Here is an 18187-nt window from a genome sequence, read left to right as displayed (position 1 = left end):
AACTAAACACGAGAACTAGATCTGGTCTTAAAGCCAAGCTCATCATCACTGGAAAAAAAGAAGAATCAAATCTGGTTTCCGTCTTTCACTATACCTGCTCCTCCCTTTCTGCTGTCTGAAACAAAGGCCAGCTGGACAGGCCTCCACTCTTCCTGTCCACTCGTATTCACTATGCAGCTCACAGGCAGGCAGGAGAAACTATGCAGAGGAAACTGTCAAATTGAAAGCTGCCCAAATAACAAAAAATGCTTCCAGGTCACTGCAACTGTAAACTGTCATACATCTACAGCAAAAGGAAAAAAAACATCCCCACTCTCTATTTTTGAAAATAAAATCTTGCAACTTGCAAAGTCAGCTAAAATAAGTTTTTCTAAAATGTATGCTTATGTAAATGTGAATATAACAGATGTCTCTGCCCCGTATTTTCAAAAAAAGCTTCTTTGTATATTTACACTAAATAAAATGCTCTGCAGAAACTAAACTAAAAGCTAAGTCAAGCGATACCAAAAGGAGACCCTGTCACTGGAGCCCCGGATCCTACTTGCCGAACACAGTTCAGTGACCAGGACACAACAGGTGTGTTATGATCCTGTCTAAGGATACACGTGCGTGGGAGTTTTTTCAAACCTTCAAACTGTACTGTAGATAGTGATTGAGAGGCAGAGGCAAGGGGCAAGGATTGAGATCTGAGCTGAAGAAAAGTGGATGTTAGTAGGTCAGGGGTTGTTGGAGTCCAGCATGTGACCTCAGTCATCTTTGGCAGATCAGCAGATATCTATAGTGTGTGCGTGTGACCTTTAGGCATTAGTTACGCCATGGAGGACACTTAAATTAGAACTGATGTTATAAGAAGGAGACTGTGACCAACAGTAGGAGTCATTTCTGTGTACCTTGTTGCACACCTTTGTTTCTGAGACAGATAAATAATCTCTGTTTACGAAACATTATTGTGAGACTGATTGGAGCCCAGGTTTCAAGGACATGACTTTAGATTGGGCTGAAAGTCAGGAGACACCACTTTGGCTCTGTGAGCTTAGACTGTGTTTAATAAACACAACAAATTGCCAGGGATAAAAACAAAGAGGGAGGAAGGGCATGATTAGCTATGTTTGATGTCGAGCATTTTAGACCTTTTCCAAAAATACTATCACCACAGGAAGTTTCCAGTTAAACAGGGTGTGCATAAGTAAACTGCATGCCCCATTTTGCAAGTGAAACAATTTCAAATACATAACTACTTGCCAACAACACCTCATCTCACACTGGCTTCATGAGAACTTTTCACATGTCCACTTAAAATAAAACTGTTCATTCTATTCCTCTGAAAAGGAGTCGATCGTTCACTCACTGAAAGTTTTGCAGATGTCCGACACGGCCTTGAAGACCCGGTCAGAGAAGTTGACCTTGACTTTCATGTGCTTCATGTTGGGGAGCTGGAGCCGTAGCAGTTTGTGCTGCGGCGTAAAGAGCAGCCTGGCGTCAGCTTGGATGCCGTACTTATCCAACGTCCAGTGGGTTTTTAACAGCCATGTCTTCTTCTTCTCCCACCAGAGAGCATGGTCCGACCAGTCCCTCTTTACATCTAAGAGAAGGCAGAAAAAGATGGAGAAGTTACAGTGATCAATATGTAAACTGAAAAGCTGCAAAGAAAACTAAGCAAAGAACGGAGCATTTATATTGCTGTATGGTAGAACACTGTATAACACTCTACTGATAACCCAACCAAGTATATCCCCTCCCAGCTGGAGGTCACACTTGATTGAAAAGGGGCACCAGCACATTATTGCAGAGATGGTGAAGTCAAAGACAGAGGAGGGGGGGAAAAGACTGAATGTGTGAAAGACGTGGCTGTTTGTGTGACGCTGAGGGAATATCAGGTTCATACCGCCCTCTTTGTTCCAGAGTCACACCGTGATCCCTTTAAAGCAGACGCACCCAAAGGCACCCAAAACCCTGCATTGCTTCCAGGCTTTTGCTCTGCAGGGGATCACCAACAATAGCGACTGACCTGTAGTCTCATGGTGTATGTGTCTCACTTCAAGGGGAAGGTGAAAACCACAGGGATTTGAGGGAACTCAAAGCATCTGTTTTGCAGATCACCTGGTTCTCGTCTGTATGTGAGCAGCTCAGCAATGTGCTGAAGCTCTATTTGAATTGCAAATCAAAGTGGTGAGCAAAACCGAATATTCACAGACATAGTGGTAGCTCTGTTAAAACCATTGTTCTCATGTATTAATGCGATTCATCAGTGACTGGGATACATTCACAAATTAGCCACGCAAGTTAAGCGGTTAGCTCAAAGGCTCATAACTTTACACGGTGTTTAAAATACCAACCGGCTATTTATGTACCCCACACTGTGCACGTGTTCCTTTATGATCAAGAGTAAAATTTAACAGTCTTGTTAGCAGACTGATAGTTGAGATGACGTGAATAAGCCTGAAGTTTTTTTTTGACTACTTTCAGATGTCCCCCGAGTAGTGATGTCATTATCCCGACATTATTTCAGGAAGGCATTTCCCAGATCGGTCTCATTTCCTCCACCCACATACCTCTTCACTGTTTCTCCAGCTTATTCTCAGTCTCACTCTGAGTCTCTCTATGCTCTTAGTGAGTCATTGCCCAGACAGAGACGTCAGTTTGCTCAGTCACCGTTTAATCAAATCATTCGATACTGATACTGCGGGGTCAGTGAGGGTGTTTGAAAAAGGTCTGTATGCTCGTCAACAACCTATTGTCAGACAGACGTTTGATATCCCTACAAAGATAAGAAACCAATAGTCAGATCACAGGAATATAGTGCAAATACAGTATATTGGCACATCATGATTCAGGTTTCAGTTAGAAAATACAAAAGCTCAGTAAAGTTTACATATGCAGACTAAGGGAAAGGTTTTACCACAAAATACCCCTATGAAGCTTCCAATTGTGCTATTTAATCTCAACTAACTCTAATTCAATGAATTATCGAGTCTGTACATTAATGGAAAAAAATATGTGCTTTCTTCCTCATTAAGGACACCGACCTAGTTTGCATTCAAGGCTGGTAGCACAGGAGAGAATACGTTGTCAGCTCATTACATCTTCTGCTGTTATGACACGAGGAAGGACACAGGTAATAATGCACAAACTGGAGCCATAATGGATTGCAATTACCTTCAAGTACACTGTGAGCAAGCAGCAGTTACACACAGAACAGCGCAAAACCTCACATCCATTTTCCCTTTATAATGTTGATGTTTGCTGGTAATTCATTCTATAAATTGAAAAGTACATCAAAGTGAAAGACTGCAAAGATGATCTTGAATGTTTCTCTTTGCGACCTTCTCTGTCAGTCAAACAGTTTGGTGCCACCATGGTGGGCTTTTGTTTCCATGTGCTGCTGTTGTTTTCCACGACCTTTACATACAGGCATCTATACACACTGTTGACACACTCCTGCGGACTCTGCCTAAAAGCTGAATGAATGGGATTAGTGGGTGAGGAAGTGAAACAACAGATTGTCTCTCCTTAGACCAAGGAAGCAAGACTGCTGAGATGTGAGTAAAGCAAACTGGGCTGAGGAAAGGATTACAAGAGATGGGGAGAACAAGTTTAAGGAAAAGAGTGGCCACCAGCATGTCAATGCAGATGGCATTGTGAAAGCCTAGGGCTCTGTGAATTCTCCTGGGGAGGGGTTGTTTGTCAGGCTGTTGGCACTGTTTACTCCAGTGGGCAAACACTTGGTACTTGAGTGAAAACATTCCAGGCTTTCTGAAGCCCTGTGAGAGTTGCTTTAGCAGCATGGGGTCTAGCTGTCATCAAGCAGTTCTGATGCCTCAGCTGTGCAGATAACAACTTCATATGCTACCTTTAGAGAAACTGCTCCCTTAAGTCTTCTACAGCTATTAAAGGCTGAAATAATGAGAGGGAGCACAGAGAGAAAATCTGAAAATAATCCTGAATGTATTTTCATAACTCTGCTCACAGTTTTTCCTCTTTCAACCTTGTAATTTCTGGTGTCTGGGAGCCCTGCAGAACAACTAGCATTAACGTTTGGCACTCAGGTCTTCACCACAGACCACATTCTATAGAAATATCCTTATACTCGGCATGCATGACCACCATACAATCTGTGGCAAGACATGAGTGCACTTTTTGGCTGGTCTCAGCTACCCTCAAGAAGCTCTCTACGGCCCCTGCTTCTGTTTCTTTGTTGCCATCTTATGCCAAAACCTTCCTGGACACGACTTTACCGTCTCGTTGCTTGTATCATTACGCAGTGGGTCGATGTGTCGTGATTGGATAAGGGCAGCTCGGGCAGGCCTCCATTGGACTCTTAAAGCTGTAACATGGTAACTCAATCCACAGATAGAGGGAGGGCCAATGGCATCTACCAGCTAAAAATGCAGTCTGCCAAGCCTGACGTAATACAGCAGCCAGAGGAATGGGGGGCCTAAGTAATTGGCTGCATTAAATGTGGACCCACAGCGCCTTAACAGAATGATGTGTGTGTGTGTGTGTGTGTGTGTGTGTGTGTGTGTGTGTGCGCGCGCGCGCACGTGCGCATGTGTACAGCTTGAATGACATGAGGAGGGGAAAGAGAATGGGAAAACCGTGTTTTATGACCTCTGCAGGATATGACAGATGATACAGAGTATGTGTGAGGAGGTGTGGGTATTAGTCTAGGGGAGGGTGGTCTTCTTATGCATGCACTAACTAAATTAGCTCCCTGTGTTATGTGCGTGTTCATGATTTAACAAGCGAAATTAATTCATAAATTGTGCCCAACCAACTTCTTTCCCCATTCGTCACCCTTACTGCCGTAGCTTTCAACCAAGACCACTTCCTCTGCTTTGTGCACCAGATACCACAACCAGAATTACTGGTTTAGAAAAAGAAGAGGACGGATTAATAATGCCATTGTTTTAGGAGGCATTTAGCAAAAAAGACAACAGACAGACAATGCTAAAATTGTACTCTAAAGGGCTTGAACTGCCACTCCCTTCTACATCCTGCCTCTTCATCCATTTTCTTTTAGTCAGCATCGGTGCAGTTTATATTAAGTGACTGTGTGTAGAGAGCCCGTCTGTGAGGGGGAGAGGACGGGACAACAGAGAAAAGCATGAGAAAAAGGGAATGAGAGAAAGGTCATGGAAAGGAGGAGTGGAAGAGGATGAGCAGAGGACGGGGAGGAGCTCTGTCTAGGGACACAATGTGAGAGGACAAGTGATAGGAAGCATCAGGAAGAGGAATTTCAAAATGAAGGTCTATCTGTGAAAAACACTAAATATACAGAAACATCTTCAATTGTCCTCATGCCTCCAAAAACTAAAACATTCATGTTTGCATCTGTTGCAGAACAATGTCATAAGCTCATAAATAAATCTTATCTGATCAATGGAAACCAATTCTCAATTGGAATAATGCTTCTATATTTCTAAAATGTACAGAATGACGACAAAAAAAACAACCAGCAGTTCTGCAATCATGTGACCATGTTTTCAGCTAACAGTTATATTTATTTTCTGAACTAATCAGCTAGTCTTTAAAATGTCACAAAGTGTCTCTCTCAGTTTCTTGAAGCTCAACCTGAAATGATGAAACGGCCAATTTTCTTCCATTAACAAACCAATTTACCAACAAATAAGACTGAAAAGAGCAGGAAAAGCCCACAAAGGACGGAATTTTAAAAACATAAATGATCTGAAAATAGCTGATTATTTTTCTATTGATCACTAGATGAACAACCTATTACCTAATTGTTGCAGCTCTACAGTAGATGGGACGCCAACAACAACAACAAAAAAAACACACAAGTCATTCTTAGATGTGGTCTCTGTGGACTCAGTGACTCATGCCCTCTCTTTATTGGGTTTCAACCAGCACAGTGACAGTCAGCTGTTGCCTAAAGCAAAATCCAGGCTCATTTCTAGCTTCACTGATGGAGATGATTTAAGAGAAGACATGGTTACAGCTCTAGACTATTTCTTGTGTTAGCAAAGAACAAAATGATTGTGGCTATCACAACAAATCTGTTAGCTGTCAGTGATATCCAAAGCCACGCAGTGCAAGATTGTATCTTTTTTTTTTTAAGCTGCTGATAAAAATTAGCTCGGTCATGCAGTTTCCTTGGTGACTTCTGGCTGACGCCACGGGGAAGTGGTGCAGGGTGACAATTTGTTTTCATACACAACAAAGACAGTGCAGCAGGTTCGTCAGCCTTATATCTCACACACACACCCACACTTTCTCCCCCTGTACAAAGAGAAAGCCCTTCTAAATATATTCCACATCTAAAGCAGGGTGAAGGTTGGTATTGACAAGCAAAGATACAGCCAACAACTGCAATGCACTAAAATAGAGTTACAGCAAATGGCTTTTAGGTTCTTTGTAGCTCGTACGGTCACGCTGGATAGCATCAACATCAGATAGCCAACATGTGCACAACAGGTTAAAAAGAGAGGTGATGACAGTATCTGTATGCAGGGCATTAGACAAAGTCACGGTGGATTGTATTTAAAGATCAAAGCGATACAATGAATTCAGCAGCTGGTGTTAAAGACAATGTATGGAGTTGTAAACAGTGTTAATCACTACACATCAGAAGACAGCCACACGATGCACATGTTCCATGTGATACACAACTAAGAAAAGTGTAAAGTTAATAAGACAAACATGCAGTGTTAATCCCTTTGCTATTCACAAAGCAACACTGTTAAAACTGCAGTGCTTTCCATTGACAGGCTAAGTTAAATTAGCTGAGATTACTTCAGCCTCTTTTGTTACGTAACACAGAATTCTTCCAATACCTCAAACATGCCATTTATCAAAGGAAAGAAATATGCAATACACACAGTGCCCAAAAACCATTTAAGTGCATTCTGATGTATTTTGGAATTTATAAATCCCCCCAACACACACACCCAGCCTAGAAGACTCCTATTTACACAACAACACTCGAAACTATACCATTACTGACGTCATCTTCATGACGGTTTCACCACGCCTTTAAAGGTCTTTAGTCTTTTGTCTTCCCACCTACATCACATGCTACAAACTACATCTTTTCAAGCATAAACAGGCCCTCTGGGTTTTCACATTAGGCTGGTATATACTTGAACGCTTGTGTACAAGGTACAGAGGTAATCTGGTTGGTTGTTTGGTCAACACCCTTTCATTCAACCAAAATTGCTAGACAATAACAAGTTTTACTTTAAAAAGGAGGAAAATGACCACAACAGTGGCCTTTAAGAACTGGTCTGTAATCACCGAAGGAAAAAGATCTACCCTGCATTTTCATGGCTGCTAGCTTTATTAAGGTTTACATTTACTGAACTCTTTTTTTATCGTTGGCTTAAAGTTTAATTGGCAGTGACACTGTCTAAAAGAACAGTACAGTAACTTGTCTCTGTTAACATGTTTTACCAGTGTTGGTGCAGAACACTTTGGACTTTCCATCTATCCATGGAAACTTACCCCACTTAGGGTCGTGGGTGTGAACACATCACAGTAATAATACTTTTATAATGAAACAGCCACAGATTCATGAGCCCCAGCATTTGTCAGCAGCAGCTAAAACCAGACCAAGCTGGTCTCTCCTGCAAACAGGAAACTGGCCGCGTCTGTTGTTATGATTTCAGTTGAAAATAACAAGTTCAAATAAGATTTCAGATACGATTTCAGCCAGGATAGTTTTTTTGCTTCAGTTAACCTTTGATTATATATAGACATGAATAGCACACCCAAGTACTTACTCCTATTGTACTTCTTTGAAGTACACTGCCTGCAGCGCGTGTGAACCATTACACAATCTATAGAAAAGACCCCAGAGTCGCATATAATTGGCAGGCATCACGGTCAGGTCTACTGATGGGAAGGATGGTGGTTCAATACCTGGCTTCGCCAACCTTAAAGTTGAAGAATCCTTGGGCGATATTGAGCCACAAATTGCCTCCAATGAAATAAAAGTGTGTGAATGTTAAGCAGCAATTATACTATCTGTGTCTGTAAGATCTTCATGATCGACTCAGGTCCCAGAGACATAAATTTTGTCATCAGACAGTCCTTGTGCCTGCCTGTTTTCTGTGACCACACCAACTCGTCCATGTAGAATTTACATTAGAATACACAAACTACGCATGTGCCCCAGGCAGTGGTCTTCGAGCGTACATCAAAAGACATATAACGCCTAGATTAGACTCCACTGCAGATGCAACAACAACGATCAAGTAGTCATTGCTGTTATACTTGTTTGACGTACGCTTGAGGTCCTCCACCTGATGAGAATGCGTAGTTGGAGCATTGTAATGTAAATTTTCTGCGAACGAGTCATGGTCACATTAAAGTCTGCATAAACCCCAGCTCGTTGATTTCAAAATTTACGCCACTGGGACCAAAGTGGACCCTAGCAGACTCCCGGATGTGGAAAGTATAATTCCTGCTTACCCAAATGGCTACTCGTCTGTCGTGTATCTAGATGTCTATCGCTGCAATGCGGTAAAACCTAGGCTTTAGGTTAAAAGTGTTTAGGCATATAGGGAAAAAGCACTTGCATGAATGTGTATGTGTAAATGGGTGAATTTCACTTAGAAAAGTGCCACGTAAGTAGCCCATTTAATATTACCCCTCGTGCTCACTGCCTAATGATGAAATTTAGGTCACTCAGAAACCAAGCAGACCCTCGTGCACTCGCTGACACATGAAGTGAAATCAAGGCCTTACAGTTTTACATCCCAGTCTCATCTCAGCAACTTACAACTCTGCAGGACAAGATCAAGCAGCTTCAACTATAAATGAAGAAGACAATATGGAGGCCTACACGTAAGATGGTAGTGTAAGAGCTGCTGAACTAGGCTTTTATAACATTGAATGAGATATCCTAACATGAAATTTACTGATAGGAGTAAAAAGGGTGTAACAGCGCTGGCTTTGATACATTAGGAAAGGCCAGAGGGCTATTAAAGGAAAACTCCTTAGAGACAGATAGTTTGTATCCATTTGTGTCATAATCCAAACACAGCAAAACAGTGAGGGTACTCCTCCTCCACCCTAACACAGCTTTATGCAATTAAGTGTTCAGGGACCCGGTGGAATAATGACATTACAAAGTTACTCTGGGACTAAGATCAGTGGAACAGATACACAATACTCATTTGTCCTCCATGTATGAAACCTACCAGACGTGCCTTCAGGACTGTGATAAGCTGGCCCGCTGATACCCCTGTGATTTGGATGGCAAAAAACTATATTGCAACATCATGAGAAATTCTCAGGAGAACAAACATACCAAAGTGAAAGTTCTAAATACTGGAGGCAGCTAAGAAACTCTTATTTCAGATGATTTGATCACTGAAACAAAACTTTTCTCTATGAATGGGAGAGCAGAGGGGAAAAAAAGAGGTGGGGACAGCTTTAAAATGAATGAATGTGGGCTGAGAAGCAGAACAAAAACTCCAGATCAGTTTACTCCATTGACACACAGGTGTGTGGTGTTACAACAACAATGTGGAGCGCTAACATTTCCTTCCACTGGATCCTTTGTGCTGTTTGTACTACAGAAAGGTCGGGGGGGGGGGGGCAAAAAAAACAACAACCTGGCATCAGTGTCGCAGAGGAGCCAATAATATTTTGTTCCGGTGCATGGTTCCGGTGCATGTTTCAGATGCCAAACATAATTAATTAAATCATCCATAACAAACAGCAGTCCTTTCATACAAGTGCTTACAGAGAGAAGGCAATGGAAAACAATGATATTAAAATCCAACTGGATAATGGTGCACTTTTCAAATCTACATTTGTAAAGGGGATCAGATTACCAGCCATTTTCAGTGGGTAAATCATAATCTTGATAGCATTAAATGAATCATTATTAATCCACTAATAGCTCAAGCTCTGAACCTAGCACTCATGAGATTCTGGTTGCATCAACTTCAGCTGTATAATCAGCTGAATATTAAAAGGAAAAAAGAAAAAAGAAGTAGCTCAGCAGACCTAATTGGGCTGCCAAACACTTCTATATATGGCCAACACAGAGTATGTATAGAATTATACTGACCAATGGCCAGCATATGATCACATTTGCAAGTCTAAGTACAGAGCAACACAATCACAGCATCTTACTGGTGAAACAGGAAAGCTCTAGCCTGGGCAGGACCACCACTTAGGATAAGTACTTCCTGCCAGAGAGATTAGACAGTAAGATGAACACACAGCCTGCCAGGCCATTTCTCACTTCATGAGGGCAGACCTTTCGAAAGGCTCCACAGCCACAATCAATGAGTCTCATTAAGTATAGCAATTTGTTTAAACCGTGTGTCGGGTCACGATGATAGAAAACAGAACACAGGTGGTTATAACCACCTATCAGTGTTGTCCTTTGTGTACTGTAATAAAAGTAAAAGATGTGAGAGATGTGTTCGCTCTCCTCGGGAAAGCTATAACTGATATTGCAGACCCATCTCTCTCTCCTCAGCCCAAGGCGAGGATGCAAGGCACACAGGCAGGAGAAGGTGCATTTAAAAAAGAAAAACCATAGCGGAAGGTCAACATCCTGTGCTAAACGGCAGCTGTTTCCCAATGAAACCTGGACACCACCGTCTTAAACCAGGGCCTTCTGGTCACCACAACCTGCAGCAGCGGCAAGATCAGTTTTATTAAAGACACCAAAGTTAAATAGCTGACCAAATAAAGTATTATCTTGAAAACCAAATTTGTTCAATGCAAACATTACAGTCACTTGCAAATCAATCCTAATTCAACACTTAACAAAAAAAGAACATGGTGATCATCACAAATGCATTGAGGACATGCAGCAAAGGTTTTCTGTGGTGGGTTTGTGGTGAGGGATCCAAAAACTGCAGGTCACTCACCGGAAACAATCACATTAACTCTCAAAAATATGCAAGCTCTATTTTTGTAACACTTAACAGTCAGTGTAAATGAACAAACCTGTGTACCTCTGTGTTTGCTATTGATTATTAAGCCTTGCTACGCCAGAGAAGTGGATGGTTTTGAATATTCAGACACAATAATCAAAATATATTTGAAAAAAGTGGAACAGAGAAAAGAGGGTGAAGTCAGAGCGAAACATGGAGAAAGGAAAAGACAGAAACAGAGCAGTAGGTGGTTGAAGCAGGCAGCAAAGACTCCAGCAATGACGGCAGCGACCAGAGCAGCATGCCAAACCTTTGGAGTCATTTCCTGCTTCGTCGAAGACTTTTATGGAATTTTAGCAGCGTAGCTAACGTCACAATGAGGACAGACAGCAACAGGAGAGACAGTTCAGGCCTATACTCTATACAACTTCCTCTCCCTCGCTTTCTACTCTAATTTCTTCTTTTTTGCGGGAAAAAGATGAAACTATATATTTTTTTCCTGCAAAGAAGAAGAAATTAGAGTAGAAAGCGAGGGAGAGGAAGTTGTATAGAGTATAGGCCTGCCACTTCTAAAACATTAATCGATTATGCACTTTACCCCAGTTTACCCAAACTAAAAGCTGCACAACTTCCTAATGTTGTTTGTACAATACTTGTTTTGCCTCCTAAATGGCGCAGAATTGCCTTTTAGAGAGGAGTGCAGCACTTTTAGAAAACATCAACAAAGTCAGAGAAAGCGCCAATGATTGAGCACAATGGCAGGATGAAAGGATTATAAGAGCAAGGGACGAGGGGTTGGTTAATCAGCTGGCTTTAAATACTGCTCTCCTGGAGTTTTGCAGGGAAATGGAAGCAGTGTCCGCTGCTGTGATCAATAGCGGAGTGCCTTCCTGGCATTTGTCTATTTAATCCATTATCGAAGGCCATCTGAGCCTGCACTGTGGATGGGAGACCTGCAGCACAGAGGAAGGGTTGAATGATGAAAGCAGGATGCATGCGGTTGACACACACACACCAACCCACACAACCATACTCGCATGTGGAAACACATGGACAAATACTACTAATAGGAACAAATGTATAGCCTGTTGTTCTTTGCATAACAGGCAGACAACACACACAAACACGCTCATAAAACTATTATACGTACTGTGTGTGCAAATATACCCTATCACACATATTAACAAATGGTGCTGACAGCAAACAAAACAGTGCTATCATCATTGTGGAAAGCAGCTGAAAAAACTGAGTCAAAAGGTGGTTCCTTCATTTTAAAATGCAAAAGACCAAAATACGAAAAGAGGAGGGAGTGTGAGACAGAGGCCTTGCTTGCAAACACTCTTACACCTGTGTTCTTTCTCAAAGCACCATGTGAGAAATGCCATCTATGTATAACCACTACGACCAAGCCACCAGCAAATCCAACAGCGAGTACCCGACAACACTTGAAGGGTGTTTAGTACGCAGCACTCTCACTACCGAGAGCTGCGAGATATGGAAACAGGTTACTGAAAACGTCTTGCTTTTCATTTCCCCCAAACTCAGAATGTAATTTGAACAAACAATTCATATTGTACACCAACACAGTAACAAAACTTCAACTAAGATAAGAAGTGCGTGTTCAAAGCAGCCAAAATTCTGTGTGACAATAATAGTGCATGCTGTCCTGCAAAGTGCAGTCATGTGGATAACTTATACTGTCTATTGGTTAATGATTACAGTGGAAAACAAACTCGTGTTTAGGGATAGAAGAAAGTCCCAACAGTCTCCATAAACATGTTAGAAAGCACAAAAACATCAAACCATCAGAAAGCAATTTAATGCTACTACACAAGCTCTGCTCTACCTTGAAGTATACTTGAGTAAGCCAAATTAACTGCAAAAAGGTTGCTTGCAACATGACAGTATGGAAAAGATTCCAATATATTTTATGAATGTAAACAAGGCTGAAGCTACAGCACTTTTTTATTGTTTGATGGGATGTGACAAAGGCACAAACAAATATGTGAACCCACCTCCTCCTATTTTACAGCCAACATCAAGCTTAACAAATCAAAACTATTTTCAGTTGTGGACGTGAAGACCTCAAGTCACTGGATTCTTTAGGAGATTAGAAGAATAAAAGAATAAGTCATCAATGACAACATCCTTACAAACAGGAAAACAGAAATTAGAGATGGTGAAAACAAAAGATAGACAATCAGCCTTGATGCGGCCTCTGATACATGATGATTTAACTGTAATAAAACTGGTCTAACCTAAAACACCTTTTATGTTACGATATAAACCTATCATATCCCATGTATGAAACGTAATGACGCACAAACACCAACAAATGTTTGATGTGCTTTCAGTACACTACATGGCCAAGAAGGTGAAGAAAAGTTAACTCAGAGAAAGTGACAAAGCCATGCCTTGAGCAGAAAGACCAATGAATTCATCTCGTCCCACGCTCGTCAGCAACACTTCCCTCTCCTAGCAGAGATGCCACTCCGCACAGTCGACCACAGCGAACAAAGACCTCAATTATGTGGAGCTCTAACAGGAGAGCTAAAAACAGTACCATGGGCAGGGAATAAAACCTTGGAGCGCTGCAGGAATTCTGAGCATTCAAGCGTCGTCAACACACAACAAACTGTCACTCCCAAATGGCACTGCAACCACCACCGCTACTGACCTTTCTGCAGACTGCATGAAACAGGGCTGTGTTCAAGTGGCTGGAACAGAAGACTCTTATGCTTACTTTCACCCAAACTTGTCAAGTGCATAACTGCAGCTACACAACAGTTCATGAAAGAGTGGGGGGAGGGAAACAGTGTATGGTTCATTTTATACCTTGGGTTACTGACCCATATATGCTGCAGGGTAACAAAGAGCAACATTAAGCCCCGTTTGAGCTGGTTGCAAGCAACTTTTATTCTCATTAAGCAATTTGCACAGGCGAACCAACAGGCTGCCCTTTATTTTCAAAAACAATAGCAAACTGTGTCCAGACTCTAAACTGATCCCCTTCCTCTGACTTTCCTTCTGATTCCTAAATCCATACTTTTAAGCTTTGCCCATATAGACTTTGTGCTTTCACAAGAAGAGCTGTGTTTCTGTGTGGATGCTCACATCTAATTTGAAGAGAAGTAGTATTTACTGCCCAGCAAACATGAACAGATAACACAAATCAGCCACACGTCAGAAATTCACCAGTGGCAGGATGACACAAGGAAAGGTTTATTACAACAGGAATACATCTAATTATGTATCTGCTTATTGACTGTGGATTGCTTTCTTGTGTTAAGACCACGCGGTGCCTGTTTATTACACTTTAGATTAGCTGATTAAAATAGTCACAACCACTCCAGCAAGCAGCACACTCGCATACCTAACTTCTCCACCAGTTTGAGCATGACTCCACCGATGTGGATTTCCCCAGTGACCCTCAGCGACACGTCCCTGTAGAGGTCGGTGACATGAATCTTCAACTCCCACGTCCCGTCGGCATAGCAGCCATCGGGCATCCGGATCCCATCCAGCGCCATCCTGCCAAACAGAGCCAAAGTTTGAGGGACTGAAAGAGAGAGGGGGGCAAAGGTCTTATCTAACCTTTGTCACACTGATGTGAAGAGAAGCATTTTGGCCACTGTAAGTAAATGCATGTGTCGCAACCCCCAATGCATGCTTTCAAGACCTTGAGTAAGAAGCCTGTTAGATGCCTCAAACAGAAGGCTGATTTCCTTAGCATGGGTACATTTACTTTAGTAGTTTACTAAAAACATGTTACTTGCTCATTTCTTGAAAGCACAAACCTACTGTGCTTTCAATTATGACATTATCATGTCATTAGGGTGAACAACACAGGCATTTACAAGGGACAGGGGGTATTTTGAGATACAATTGGTGCACATTGTGGGGAAATCCAGGATACAGTGTTTCCAGTGGAGTGTGCAAGGTCACTGTGGGAAGTGTTACCTTCTGTGATTAAATAATTTACCGATTGCCACAAACATCTGAATGTTGGTATAATAGTTAACCCCCATTCAGCCACTTTTTAATTACTTCTTGAAAACACTTCCACGCTTATGGCAAAGCTGTAGTTCTGACAGTTGTGGTGAACATTTGACCCTTGGAGAATGATTAAGTGAAGCAGGACGGAATTAACCGTTTTTCCATCGCGCCACATCTCTCGCTGGGAAGAAGACGAGCTCTGCTGTTGGAGGACCGCCAAAAAGTTACAGTATAGCCAATTTGTCATTCCTTGATCGGAGAGTGTCCGACAGATCAAAACAGCCGTCCAATCAATAAAAAACAGAACAAAGGCTATAGTCCCTAGGCTACAAGTTAACCAGAGGCCTTTGGCAGCGGTTATTTACACAAAAGTGCCGGTTCACCTGTTAAAAATAACGGTAAAAGCAGCCTTACAAATAGGCAGAGAGGGGGAAATTATGTAAGCAGAGCTCGTACAACAAACTACCCGGCCCCGTGTTGCACATTCACCGAGTCGGTCCGTAAAGCGGTAAGTTCAGAAGAAAGTGTCTCTAAAAGCAGACAAGCCTCTTAAATTAGCCGGAAAAGTTATTAATATTGAACGTTTTATTGAACGCAGCACAGGCTGTAGGAGGAAAAAGAAAAAGGTTTTCTTTTTATGTATTTCACAGCAGAGAACGGGCACAGCTTTGAGGTCAGCATTTAACTCTGAACACTCACCTTCACAAAGACGAAAAAACGCTGAAGCAGTCGTCTACACGGTAGAGAATAAGTCCCCCGTCTTTAAATCATGTAGAAAGTCTGTAAAAGGAATAAAAAAGAAGAAAGAAATCCCCGAAGAACTCGCTGAAGAAGTGAAGTATCCCAAACTGTTTTCCCGCAGGCTTCGGCTTAATGGAGTCCAGCCTTCCCCTTTCCTCCCTCCCTCTCTTTCCAGCAGTATAACGTCACCGTCACTTCTCCAATCCCACTTTTCCTTTCATACTGGGAGCTTTTCTGGTCGCGTACTGGTCCCTTTGTCGCCTCTCACACACGTAACACTCGAAGCTTTCAAATGATTTGTGTGCCTCTGTGTGTGTGAGAGAGAGTCGCCTCCCTCCCGATACTTTATGCGACGTTGTAGAAATAATAATTAGCGTGACATTTAACTATTACTTAATTAAAATGCAATAAAACAGGACATTAAAAAAGGTAAAAATAATAGCATCAAAATGAACTCAAAAGTAAAAGTGCGGTGCTGATAGATATACCAGTAATGTATATCCCCTATATATAGTACAGTATTTTAATATTTTTAGTAAATCCATGATGGAAGAAAATCGTGTGTCTATGTGATTTTCATTATGTATTTCTGCCTACTTTATATAGCTACAGATTGGAGCTTTAAGCAACAGGAATGAAAAAAAAATGTACTTCTACAAATATATCATCTTCCTTATTCTAGATCTTAAATGCAGCATATGAGACATAAAATCCAACATAATGGCTCAGGTTTTAAAAAGCTGTCTGACAAATTCATACATTTATTTGACAATCACGCCATCTAAAAATATAAGTCATGTGTGAATGTGAGCTATATGTGCAAGCTGTTTTATTACAGCTTTGCTTTCTGGAATAAGAAATTCATCCGTTTCTGGTAGTGTTATTAGACATGCAGTTAAGATCTCAAGCTACCTTTTATGGCAATCGTGCTGCTGAGCCTTGCAGCAGCATCCAGGGATCTTTGGTTCTTTATTCATGGGAGTAAGTGGACAGAATAACAGGGAATTTTGGTTTCATCACTTTTCCAATGTGTTTTTCCAAAATCCCACTTTACTGATAGCCATAAATACTGTTATTTTCTTTAAGTGAACACTATTTCAGCCAGTCGATTAATATGAAGTGCGGAAATTAGCCAAGCAATGCAGATCCCTCTGTTCTTTGCTGACATTGAAACATTTGGCTGTAAAATTTGAGCCTGTGAAGAAAACTTCCTCACAAATATTTATTTTTATCTAATAGAAAACAATATACCAGAGCATAAGACGTAAAACTCCAGACAAGAAATCTAAAAAAGAAGAAATAGGTCAGTAGTGAATAAATAATCTTAATTAGATTATCCAATTCCACATCACATATTATCTTTTGTAAACTATATTTAACTGTCTCTAAGCCACTAATTACACTGTATTAGAAACTAATTGAATTACAGAAGCATCACATGTTGAGTGCTGATAAATCATCAGTAACTGCAGAGAAAAGGGAACACTGGGAGCTTTTAGACATGCTTTCTGTGAGGTGATCAAATGAAAACTTTGTGGGGGGGGGGGGAATCAGAAAGCCAGCCATCTCCTTTCTCTCCAGAGCAGCAGAACAATACCCGCTCTCCAAGTGAGATGCAGTAAAGGGCCATGAATCATCAGTGTTTCTGGCTCTGTCTTCTGATGAACTCACTGAGCTCCAATCCTCCAGCTCAGGAATCTGGGCCTTCAGACTACGGTCGGCATCAAAGCGATTTATAACCGCTCTCCTTGCAGCTCCGACCCCCTCGTCAGTGTCTGGCAGTCGACCCATTGCCTTTTATAGGCTGTGTTTTAATTGCAGAGTAAACATTTGAGTCAGCCAGATGCAGAGCAGGAGAGTCAGATGGAGAGCTGGCTTGGCTGCTGGTGATGTGGATGAGGACAGAGGAGGTATAGTGGAGGAAGCAGAGCAGTGAAGGAGGTAAGGGTAGGAGGTAGCGGGGTGCTCAGGGATTCACATTTATTGGGTTTTTTTGGCATTTGTGGTTGTAGATGGCTGTAGTACATTCCATTTTTCCTTAAAGGTATATAAGTGAACACAACAGAGCAGTCATGAATATATTTAAGCATATTAATACTGCCAAAAATAGCTCAACTAGGTAAGAGCAATAGATGGAAATGACTTAAGAGGAAGGACACTGGACAGCTGGTCACTGTGGTCCTGTTTTTTTTGAGTATTATCATTAGATGACCAATGACTGACCTCTTGTGGTCAAACACAGAACAACAGGGCCTTTTGTGAGTCACCTCTAACTGGTCCCATCTGTGAGCCTCGCCTTTGCAGATGTTGCTAAACTGCATTAAACTCGCCCCCAGTGGAAGCCACAACAGCTTTAATACAATGCAGGCTATTCACAATCTATAAGTCGGCTTTGTTGTTCACTTCAGGGGGCGCCTCGGAAAGAATCTGGTCTGAGTTTCAGATGAACAAACGCTTCTTTTGTCCTCAGTCTGGAAATGAGAAATGAAAGCAAAAGACAGTTAAAAAGAGACAGACAAAAAAAGACAGTTAATGAAGTACTGATTACATCCAAATTGGAATACTTTATAAAAAGGACATTTATACAGTGTTTT

General features: G+C 41.6%; 1 protein-coding gene across 4 annotated transcripts in view; it reads right to left on the bottom strand.

The window, feature by feature from the left end:
• fermt2 (FERM domain containing kindlin 2) overlaps positions 1 to 15795 on the bottom strand; it is a 36948-nt gene extending 21153 nt beyond the window's left edge. Inside the window, exons 1-3 of one of the 4 annotated variants that reach the window (XM_085390537.1) lie at positions 15552 to 15795; positions 14230 to 14387; positions 1349 to 1582 (exon numbers count right to left, since the gene is read on the bottom strand). In XM_085390537.1, coding sequence (XP_085246663.1) covers positions 1349 to 1582; positions 14230 to 14386 — 391 coding nt within the window. In that variant the 5' untranslated portion in view covers position 14387; positions 15552 to 15795. The remainder of the gene's footprint in view (positions 1 to 1348; positions 1583 to 14229; positions 14388 to 15551) is intronic. The other 3 variants (XM_085390538.1, XM_085390539.1, XM_085390540.1) reach the window with 3 other exon arrangements.
• Positions 15796 to 18187: the final 2392 nt, after the last annotated feature.

The sequence above is a fragment of the Rhamphochromis longiceps genome, linkage group LG19, assembly GCF_057381845.1.
Source record: "Rhamphochromis longiceps isolate RC_006_pf linkage group LG19, R_longiceps_female_GT1.1, whole genome shotgun sequence".
Taxonomy (NCBI): domain Eukaryota; kingdom Metazoa; phylum Chordata; class Actinopteri; order Cichliformes; family Cichlidae; genus Rhamphochromis; species Rhamphochromis longiceps.
This window is presented reverse-complemented; position numbering and strand designations above follow the sequence as displayed.